This window comes from Calidris pugnax, unplaced genomic scaffold (genome assembly GCF_001431845.1).
Source record: "Calidris pugnax isolate Ruff unplaced genomic scaffold, ASM143184v1 scaffold24, whole genome shotgun sequence".
Taxonomy (NCBI): domain Eukaryota; kingdom Metazoa; phylum Chordata; class Aves; order Charadriiformes; family Scolopacidae; genus Calidris; species Calidris pugnax.
This window is the reverse complement of record NW_015090922.1, coordinates 15,792,034-15,803,411: the sequence shown is the minus strand read 5'-3', so window position 1 is coordinate 15,803,411 and position 11,378 is coordinate 15,792,034. Positions and strand designations below refer to the sequence as shown.

The window sequence follows — 11,378 nt, the reverse complement described above, 5'->3', positions numbered from 1 at the left end:
GAAAGCATACAGTTATACTGCTGCTTTTTGGGGTGGCTTAGGAAGATCTAGACAAATGAGAGATCCTGTTGGACAACCTCCTTACTACTGAATAAGGCGTTGCTCCTTCCTAGCCGTGGAACTGCAATGCTTTCTTGCTTTGTCCAAGGGATACTCTTCCCTCTTCTTTCTGGCTGCTTTATTTCTGAACCTAGCTTCCTGTGTTTTAACTCATAGAAAAGGATAGTAAAAATAATTCTTGGGGTTCTGACTCTTTTGCATATAGTGTGCCTCCAAGGGCTTTCTTTCTCTATAGTTGAGATGGCCAACACTTTAAACTCCCTTTTGCTTGTGTAATGTTTGACTTGTCAGATGGGAAAAGTAAATCTCTGCAACAAGGGATAGCCTTTAAGAGAGCACTTATGGCATGCTACTTAAACCAGACTTTGTTAGTGTGTTTTGTTAATACTACACAACAGCATTATTTAACTGGTTTATATGTTGTCCTTGTAAATGTTATTTAACATGCATACAACAAACAAGGTCTTTGAAATACTTCGCAAGGCTCTTCTTTTTTTTCTTTTTTTTCTGTCACTCAAAAGTTCTAACTACTCTAAGCCGTTATAATGCCAGGTATTTAAAGTACTTTTTTTTGCCACAGAAAAATAACTATTATTAAAAAAAATAATAATTAATGCTTCTCAATGCTGTTGTATAGAGAAGAGACATGCTGGGCTTAAATTGAGTAAGAATTAAAATTTTTCCTATTTTCTAAGCTAAATCTATTTGTTCATGTCAGGAAGTGTTTCAGGAAGGTTTCCTGGGGAAATACATAATTAACCATGCCTTTAAGTCAGGGTACAAAATGGGTACTTTCTTGAAGTTTCTTCCAGCTTTTCTTTTTCTAAGAATGCTTTACTATTTAGTATCTATTACTGACCCTGTGGTAAAAAGAATGGTAAAATGTGCGGTAAAATGGAATAGGTTTTTGAGTGCCACTTACCAGTGGAGCATTGGAGTGTCTGATCTGAAGAAAAAAGTAAAGTTGATAAGATTTCCTATTGTAAATCTGAAGAACAAGATTGTGTTGTTGTAGGCCAGTGTTAGTTATTACCTGCAATACACGTAAATAAAAAATATCCTTGAGGGACTGGTGGAAGGTGGGTAGGTCAGAACATTCAAATTTTATTCCTACTTTACTAAAGGCCTCTTGGCTACTATTAATACTTATTATTTGAACTTTTTTTACTGTCCTATAAATAGTTGGCTACACATCTTTGTGAAAAAGATTTTGAAGACTTGGAGAGGAATATTTAGTATAGGATTTTGCTGATGAGATTTTTTTTTTTCTTAAAGCATAGAGACATATTAATGGGAATATAAAGAATTTAGCTTTGACTGGAGGGCAGCAATTTTGTAAGCTGAGCTGGAAAGCCAGTTGAATCTGATCTAAGTTTTTACAAACTCTTACCTATTTTAGAGGCACTGGATTCTTTGCAGTTTATTGTATGAATTGTTGGAGAAGGCTTTAAATTTAAACTCTATCAGTGCTTTTGTGTCAGAGCCCTTGATATGTTTTGTAAGAGTAAAGAGCTACTTTGTTGCTGTGTATTTTCCCCTCTTACTCTTGTGTGTTTGTGCTCTTCTCTGGCCTTATTGTCCACAAAGCACTTCAGTGTCTTTGTATATTAAAAGTGGTTCAGCCACAGAGTTTTAAAAGAATGCTTTGGTGTAGCCATTGAAAAAAATGATAAATCAAGATACAGCTACCTCACTGGGATGTATCAGCATATCTCTTGAGTGTGGAAAGCTGTCAGAAGGGCGTTGCACTAGTGCACTGTGCTGTGCATAAAGCTTACCCTCCATTTCATTTCAAATTAAGGTCAGGATGATGAGGTCCTTATGAACCTGTGACTCAGTAACTGAAGCATCATTTCCAGCAGCTTACCAAAAATCTTGACATGATAAGTGACACTTAAGTTGTTTGTGGTGAAATGAGGAATCCAAAACTCAAAAGCAGGATACTCATCTATTTTCCAAGAAAAAAACCCTGTAGTATTAGTAATAATAATAGTAAAATCTTACTGATAACACTTTTCAAATTGAACTAGAATTCTTATCACTGAGTGTATGGGTATAGAACAGCTGATGAAGTAGAGGACATTGACTGCATTTGTGGGATATTTAATTTCAGATTTTAGTTCGCTTCAAAGTCTGTTTCTAAGTGTATGTGAATGTTTCTGGTTGCCAAGTTCTCTACAGTTCCACCTGCATTTGACGTGCTCGACTTCTTTTATTTGAAAAGAATTTGACATACATTGTTCTTGAAGAATAACTGAGCTGCCTCAGTCTAAAAATATGAATAATTGTTCAAACTGTCCAAAAAACCTTGCCTGTATCCCCTTAGCAAGATCATAAATTAAGGAAGAACTATAAATATCAAATATGCAGCATATATGAAATTAACGAGGTGACTTCTGATTTAGCAAAGTAAAATGGCTTTCTTCAGAAGCTGGTGTACAGGACCAGAACTTTCAAAGGACAATTTAAGGGTCTTATTAACACAGTCTAATTAACCTCTTTCCTTTACAAGGTGAAGTGTTATATGCTCTAAGTGAATGATGAAAAGTGTAAGGGAAATACAGTATTGGATCAATTTTCTTTTGATGATAAATAATCCTTTTGGTCTGGTTGAATGAAAGTAAACATATGTAGGCTATGGTTTTGCTTTTGCTGTGTGCCAGGATTCAGCTCAGAGTGAATTCTTCAGCAGAGTTATAAACCTTTGAAAATTGCTTTATAATGGAAATGGTGACAGACCATTAACTACAGTAGTATAAATGCATTGATTTATCCTATGCATAGCTGTCCTAAGTTGCCAAATACATGAAACAGTTTGTGCTGAGTGTATAGGGAGGAGGCTTCTTTATAGTTTTAACTAATTAATGACATGATTCATATTATGTTAAGGTTTCTCAAACATACGGCACCTGACACTATTAGACAGGCATCATTCAGGGGCTAAGATATATTTGTACTGTAGTGACATTGCGATCCTGCTGTAATTGCTATATATTGGAAGGGGATCAAGAAGCATTTAACATGATGCGTTTAATCACCAGTGTAATTACGGTGCCACTGAAGCAGATATGTTTTCCTACTAGCAAGCCGTAGGAACTTTTGAATCATAAAGAATCACTATTAGGTATGCTGGCAAAACTTGTTCCCTATAAAAATGCAGAATCTGGGGTTTTACAGGCATGCTTAATTAGCATCTGTAGCTTAAATATCTTCAAATTTAAATGCCGAATGCATGCATGCATGCTATATGGAAGCATTTTTTTTGTCCAAACTCTTTATTTTTCCATGCTCAAAAGGCAACAGAACAAAAATTATTTGCAAGAATGACTGTTATTCTAGTTTGGTTTTTTTCAAGCATTGAGAATATACACCTATACTAGAATCTTTACTTATTTTACTCCGGTGCAGCTGCATGATGCTGCTATTTGTGAACATTTACATTAATAATGCTAGTTCACTATTATATTAAAAAGTGTAGGAGACATCCGAATTCAGATGAAACTGAGAATTTTGTATTGTCCTTTGGCACTTGTGTAGAGTTAATATTAGTTTATAGTGTTTCTGGTTTGGGGTTTTTTCCTCTCCTCTTAAAGATGGAATGGAGAAGCTAGGAAGAGCCTGATGGCCTGCTGGAAAAAGTAGGATTTTGTTAAAAAACCTTCAGTAGTTATTAGATGTGTCTTTCTAAGTTTCTTGGCAGAAAATTGTTTTCATTAGGGAGACTGAGTATCCTGAGGTCAGACAAATTTCCGTATACTTCTTTTTAAACTCTCTTTGTGCAAAATTTGCACATGTAATTTGTCCTTCAATGTTCAGCTTGAGATCAGCATTTTTCAATTCTGGTAATTCTAATCAACTACTGTACATCTAACTGTCTTGTCTTTGAGATTTATGGCTAGAATTTCAACTTCATTCTCTAGATTTGGTTTTGTATTGAAAAAATCATGTAGTGAGAGAGGGAAGGAAAAGCAAACTTCCAGTGAAGGCAGAGTAGGATGTGCATTGATTTGGATGGTACCTTGCAATGGTATATTGCCAAATGGCAAGAAAGGAAAGGAATAATTAGTGGGCATAAATTTAAGTATATAACTTTCATATTCTACTTTTCAGTGGAGTAGATAAGGCCACACCTTCATAAGAAGGTACTGGAAGTACCATATGAAAATGGAATCAGGGAAGCAATCTCTTCAGTTTTGTTAATTAGTTACATACCAATACACAGGATTTGAAGTATGTTATTTTTGATATCTAATGCCTCTTGCTGCCTCTCACTTTGTATTATACACCTTTAAACGGAGAGGCAGATGTTGATCTGACTGAAGTTAGGACCTTACGGTGGTCTGCATGTGTGTCTATGTGAAGGCTCAAAGGTTTCTTTTGCTCTGGATATCTGTAGGCACAACAGTGCAGGTAAGGGATGATGGTTTGAATAGCCTCAAATGTATCTTTTATTTTTATCCTTACATACGATTTATTTATTGCTTAGAATATGCTTAAATACGTTGTAACTTCCAGGATTTCCCATTCCTGTAAATTTCTTCTTCTTTCAATGTCCCTATGTCATTACTACTGCTTTGATTGCTTTTTTTGTTAAGAGAGTGTTTTTCCTTTGGCAGTAGAAGCACTTTTAATATCTGCGCTTGTTTCAGGCTGAGCTCTGTGGAACTGTTGCATGCAATCGTTCTGTAGCCTCTGGGGTTTTCCAGCTGGTTTGAAGTATCCTCTGCCTCTGACTTGCTCTGCCACTTGACCTTCCGAGCTTGCTTCACCTTGTGGTTTCCAATCTACATAATAATTTCGTATCACCCTTTAGTTAAATGGTTTCTTTTTGACAGATGGAAGTACCTTCAAGTAGGGTTTAACTTTATATTCTGCCTTGGAGATAATACTATTCTATTTGCCCTGATTTATCCATAAATATGAATGTCTTTCTGAATACCAGCTTAAATTATGTACAAGTGGAGATTGTAAATTATCAGTATGAAACTGGCTTTCTAGGGATATTGTATGTACAGAATGTATACGGTAGTAATTCTGGATTAGGTGCTGTTAAGCATGAAGCGGACTTTTATGAGGGAAGTCTGGGAGTTGCCTTAGTATGTCTGGTAAAAACGGTGGTGATTAGGTATCTGATTCAGAAGCGTGCTGACTGTCCCCTACCTAACTGTGACACAAGGGTGTAGAAGTCTTGGGTGTCAGCCTAAAGACTCACGGTCTGAAACGTGCAGTTCTTATTGCCAGGACTGATTCTGAATTCTGGCTTCACTGTGCCTTACTCACCTTTACACTCACAGTTTTACTGTATGTTCCTAGAAATCTGAAATGTATTGCTTTCCCTAGAAGGCACCTGCTCTAAGTAGAGTTGGCTGTTGTGACCGTCTCTTTCCTGTGAAGTGGAAACAGGGCTGTATTGTGAGCAGGGCTGTTCAGTATTTCAGAGCTTTGAATTTTCAAATAAAAATGCCTCTAGAAATAACAGATATCACAGATGTATTATATATTTGAAAAGGCTGTCAGGAGCAAAGAAATTTCATGGTTTTGTTGTTCCTGCCTGGCAATATGAGCTTCTGGTGAATGCTGGAGTCATTAGGAAATAATTGATGTAAAACAGCGATGTGGTTAACAAGATTTACCTCATAGAGAAAACAGCAATATGCGGGTTTGCTCAATTTTAAGAGTCTGACAAGAGAGCCCCTGCCTGCTGTAAAGAGGAAATCTAGCAATGAGAGGAGGGATTTGCAGTGTAACAAAGAGCTGTCAAACCTATTTTACTTGACAGATATTGACATGACTCTCAGATAATACTTAGTAACTTTGAGGTCTGTAAACTGCTTAAGGCATGTTTCATGTAAAGCTTTTGCTCTAATTAAATATTGCACTTTCAAAGCAGGGCTGATTGTTGATCAACACTTACTCTGTCTCTAATAAAAAATGCCATTTGCTTAGTTTTAGTGTAATGTTGATGGATTTGCAGTGACACAAGTGACTGTGTAAAAGAAACTAAGACAGAAAAAACTTACTCAGGAGTTTAGATTCTCATGTTAAATAGCAGCCTCAGACTGACTTGGATGCCTTGAAAAATCATATAAAAGGATCAGAGAGAAAGTGATTCTTGAAACTGTAACAGTGAACTGAAGTTATTCAGCTCATAAGGTCACTTGTCCAATAGACTGTGCTTTCAGAAATTTTTTGTGTGCTATGAGCAAATGGCAGCTTTTTTCTTTTTTTTTTTCACATAGTTGTATGTTGTGTGCATTTTCCATTGTTGGTGTGCTGATAAGTAAATATCACATGAGGCTTTGGATTGATATTTAACAGCTGAGATGGTTGATAATACCACTGAAAACATTTATCGTTGCCCATTCCAATGTCATCAGTATGAACCATCTGAACTCTGCCTTTCTTTTTCTTTGCTGCCCCTGGGGTTTAATGGCTTTGCAGAGAAGCTCCTGCCTGGCATATTGAGCTGCTCCAGAAGGTCTAACCCATAAGCAGTGAGTACTGAACTGCAGCACACTAATGCTGTAGGTGTTAACTCACCACGCTGTTTTTAATTGCAGTTCTTTTGAAGGTAGATATTCTGTGCAGACTGTCAACATAGATATTGAATCTTTGAGTATATACCAATTTGACGATGTATTTGTATGGCTACGAATGCTGTTCTGCTTTTCTTTTCCTGAGAATTAACTTTTCTTTTGTGCACATACTGTTTGCATTTAAAACTAGCTTTCATGTGTCTGTGGCTCTTGCTATAGCTGGCAAATGCTTATGTCTCATATCTGCAGTGAACTGTGTTCTAGAATTCTTGAGCCTGATGTAAACCAGCTTTCAAACGTGCATGAATTGAAAAGCATCTGTAATGTTTTGATGTGACTAATACTAAGATACAATTGACCAAGTCTGGATTTACTTTGTTAGGGGAAAGTCATTCAAAACACCCATTTGCAAACTCTGGGGGCGGGGTGGGGGAGGAAAATATCTATAATTCTGATAGGTGTGTTCATTTGTGATAGAATTGCTTTGAAAATTTTTGGAAAATTTTTGTCTCAAGATAATAAGCAGGTTTGACTTCTGTAATTTGTATATTGTAAGATGCAGATCTCATTTCAAAAATCCATCCATGTTTGGCTGGAAATAGAAAACAACTGTTTTGGTAGTCTCAATTGGTTGTGTGTTTGTATATTGCTAAAGATAGAGGTGCAATTAATTTGCCTAAATGAGGTGTCCCAGATAGAGGCTGCCCTGAGGGGATGCAAAAAGGATCTTGTGAGCACGGACAGTTTTGTTATACAGCCTTGCCTGTCAATAGGTACTTTCAGACCTTCTCAGGATGGTGTTAATGTTTATACATGCATATATGGTGGAGCTGATTCAGGAATGCTGAGCAAATCAATTACTGGGCAATGTGCACAGAAACTGGGTTGCTCTTACCTAAAGACATTTCAACAGTTAGAGAGCTTTTGAGAATATTTTCCAGCTCACTTTGTAAAGGAGATTTTGTGATGTTAGAAGAGAACTTCTTGTGAACTGGGAAAAACTTGTTCTCCCATAGTATATTGCCTTGAGTAGTTTCATGGTAGCCCTAGAGAGGTCTATAATCTTAATTTCTTTGTTTTGGTGAGCCTACTGACTTTCTTTATGAGGGTGAATATTGTGGCATAATTGCACAAACACTTTGGAGACATCTGGGAGGCTTAAGATACTGCTGTCGTTCTCCAGCTGTTTTTCTCTCAGCTGAAGGTTGCTGCCCTCAAAGTTGAGCTGCGCTAATGGATCATATGAACTAGTCCATGTCAGTGCAAAGTCAGCCAGGTTATTTTAAATTACTGCTGGATGCAGCTGAGGGTAGAAATGAACAGCTTGAGGTAATAACTTCTTAAGCCATTCCAGCTAGACTTCCAAGAGCACATCTGTTTGTGTCCTTATAAGTGCAATACTTTAATCTCTCTATTGCTGTACTGTATTCAGGATTTGTCAGCACTGCAGAGCTGTTGCCAAGGAGAGTCTCAAATTCAAGTGGAATGTATTGGCTCTTCCTGTCTATCATTATTATCATATTGCAATAGAAAGATAGGAACGATGTGTATGTAATATGTACTTTGAATGGTAAAGTAAGCTTATTTTCATATATGAGGTAAATGTGTGGAAGACATGTTTTGGAAGCTCTTTAAATTGGAAAGAGATTGCCATGTGAAGTCTCTTCCCCCTGTCTCTGTTCCTAGTTCAGCCACTTAGGTTTGTTTCCTAGCCATTTTAAGTTCTTACTCTCCCTATACCCTTGCTTCATTCCCCAGAAGACTTCCCTGTATTGATTAGAATTATAATGAATTTTTTAGTTTTTTTTTTTTTTTTATTTTTGCCTCAGGTCCAGCAAGACTATGAATCTCTGTTCCAAATGCTTTGCTGGTAAGTGCAGTAAAAGGTTTTGTGTTTTTGTTAGATTATCGAAACCACATTGTTGGCATCTCCTTTAGGATTTGTGCATGGGTTTCTCCTCCTTCAGTGTGTGTATGTAATCAGATTTTCCTCACTTTGGTGCTTCATTTATTTGTTAATTAAGAACCTCTTGTGTAAATGTACTAATCAAACCTTGTTCTTGAAGTTTATGGAATTCTGGAACACCCTTGAACTACAGAGTTCTGCTGTCAGCACAGCTCCTATACAGATGATGTGGCTTTCAAAATGCATAAGTCTGAATTGTAATTAGGATTTTTGTAGGTTTTATTTGGTTATAACCTCTGAAATATGGTATGTATAGAAAAGGAAAAGGAAAAGTTGGTATAGAACACTTCTTGTTCCATTTCTTTTTAACTTGCAGCCCTTGAACATTAAATCATCAGTAGTTCATTGTTAGGCTAATTTTAATTGCTACATATTTTTTCCTTATTGCCAGGTCATTGACACTGTGTAAAATGTTAGGAATTGCTATTGACCTTTTCCTGTTAGCATCTTCTTTGCCTTTCTGATTTTTTTTTAATATATTATTTAGTATTGTAATCTTATTTTTAATTGTAATTAAAGTGCTGTCATAGTGCATGATTTTTAATTTCTCTTAGGGCAACAGACACAATATTTAAAAGTTCAGAATTTTTTTTTTAAATTTCAGTCATTGGCTTGTCTATGAAACATTGAGCTTGCAGATTTTTTAAGGTCATTAGTTTCCAACGCAAAATCAGAGAATCTTTGAAAATTAAGGTAAAATGTAACCCCCAAAAATATATTTGAAGCTTTTTCTGAATTTTTTACAAAAAACAACTTTCGGTTTGTAGATTTCAGATCTTGGCCTCATCTCCATTAAACAAACACATGGAAAATAAAGATTGTCAAAGGCTGTTCAGCAAAATGATGCATGTATTTCTCTGGCTGTTTTTGAAAGCCGTGGATCACTGGAAAGGGTATATTGAAGGAAGTTCAAGTCATTTTTTTGTACTTTTTCCCTACTGACCGCAGTCAGAAACAAGCTACTAGGTCTTTGATTTGATCCAGTACAACTGTTACATTCATATTGGCACTTTAAACAGCTTCTGTCTGTATACTTCAGAAATGTGGACTTTCTGATTCTGAGATATCAAAATGGCCCATCCCTCATATTCTGAGATTAACAGAGTACCCGAAACTTCACAGCCATCAGACCAGGCAATTTTCAAGACTTTCTTTCCAGCCTGTTTATTTTAATTAAAGACAACATTTGAAGAGTTTGGGTGATTTAAAAAGCTATGGCTAATTGGAACAAAACCAAGTATTGTAGAAAAAAGTAAAGTTACTCTATCTTTTTAGCTTTTTAGGTCTTAACTATGGTTCCTTCAACAACAGTTCTGTTTGAGTAGTAACTCAAAACCTCTGAATGTCATCATTTGAACGTAACAGTCTTTTTCTTTCTTTTTTTTGGTGATGTTACCGAAATATTTTTCGCATATTTTTTTTATATGGGGTTTCCAGCCACAGTATTGAAAGAGAAAGATGTATACTCTTGTTTCCGTAAATTTAACCACCACAGATAACAAGACTTTAGGCAAGTAAGGTGTTGAAATATATTGTTCACCATATTTTCACTATTCCAGGCACTCCACAGATAGAATGTTAAAAAAGTTCCTCTTGTTTCTCTTTTAATTTGGCAAATTATTTATTCAAATATAATGAAGCATATTTGTATGCGAGAGAAAATTGGGAATTACTATTTCTCTTGACCATCATTTCCTTTCTGTTTTATTTTAGAAAAAAGAAATCCACACAACGAAAAAGGTTAGTAACTTTGTTAAATGACTGGGTTGGTTGTTTTTTTTCAGAGGGAAGGGATAGAATCCAGTCTTCCTACTTTCTTTTTTTTTAAATTAATTTCAGACACACTCAGCAGCAAAGCCCCTTACATTTGTGTAAGTATTACCTTTTTATATAGATCAGGGGAGAAGGGCAACAAGTCAGCAAGAGATGAAAACATTGCTTGGTTTGCATTGCAGTATGACTTATTATGGGGAACCTTTCTATCTTTACTGGTTTTTTCAACTTTCTGAACTATGTACAAGTTTGTAAGTACATGATTTTTGCTTCCTCTCCTCCCCATTCTCTCGTCATAGTTTGATGTCTGTGATGTTAATTAGCACAGAAATGGAGCAAAGGGCAATGGTCAGGGCCTGTTATTTTGCTTTCTTTTTTGACCAAATACTTGTGATTTCTGAATTTATTATCAAGATATACTCACTGGATTTTCACTCCCATGTGTCCAAAGATGAAACAAACGGCAAAAGCAACCAGATTATGTAGCAGGGAGACTGGAATTCCTTGTTTTGGTTTTCTTTGTATGTTTTCTTAAACACGGGACTACTTCTCACAGGTTATTCTAGAGATTAAGTTGTTCAGCTTTGTATGGCAAGATACTGCACAGATACATGTCAACCGTTTGCCTAGAAGAGCCCCTTGTTTTGACCTAGATCTAGAAGGTTCACTAAGCTCTTCTGTACAGCCACGAATCTGCTGTTCATTTGCCACAGGCCAGTTCTTGGCTTGCACGTAAAGGTTGATGAATACTGGAGAGGAGCTTGAAGTTAGCAGTTTTCTTCAGCCCTCTTTGCCTCCTCTTCACCCCATCTGCCTGCTCCAAGAAGGAATACCTGACTTGTTTTATTTAAGCCCTGTAGAAGTAGCAGGCTCTGAATCGTTCAAGAGTCTCTCTGAAATCTTTTCAAGTTAATTCTGCAAAGTACTTTACAACATTCTGTCTCCAATTCAGCGCTGACCACGCGCTATCAATGCCTTGGAGTCTCCAGATACCGTACAAGTGTAATCCTACATATCAAATTGCTTCATATAAATTTGCTCTT

General features: G+C 36.4%; 1 protein-coding gene across 1 annotated transcript in view; it reads left to right on the top strand.

Moving 5' to 3' along the window:
• Positions 1-6,535: 6,535 nt before the first annotated feature.
• The window catches only part of ZFAND3 (zinc finger, AN1-type domain 3), a 109,333-nt gene continuing 104,490 nt past the window's right edge, over positions 6,536-11,378 (top strand). The window contains exons 1-3 of the mRNA XM_014950931.1: positions 6,536-6,554; positions 8,426-8,466; positions 10,276-10,302. Of these exons, the coding sequence (XP_014806417.1) occupies positions 8,439-8,466; positions 10,276-10,302 (55 nt within the window). The 5' untranslated portion in view covers positions 6,536-6,554; positions 8,426-8,438. The remainder of the gene's footprint in view (positions 6,555-8,425; positions 8,467-10,275; positions 10,303-11,378) is intronic.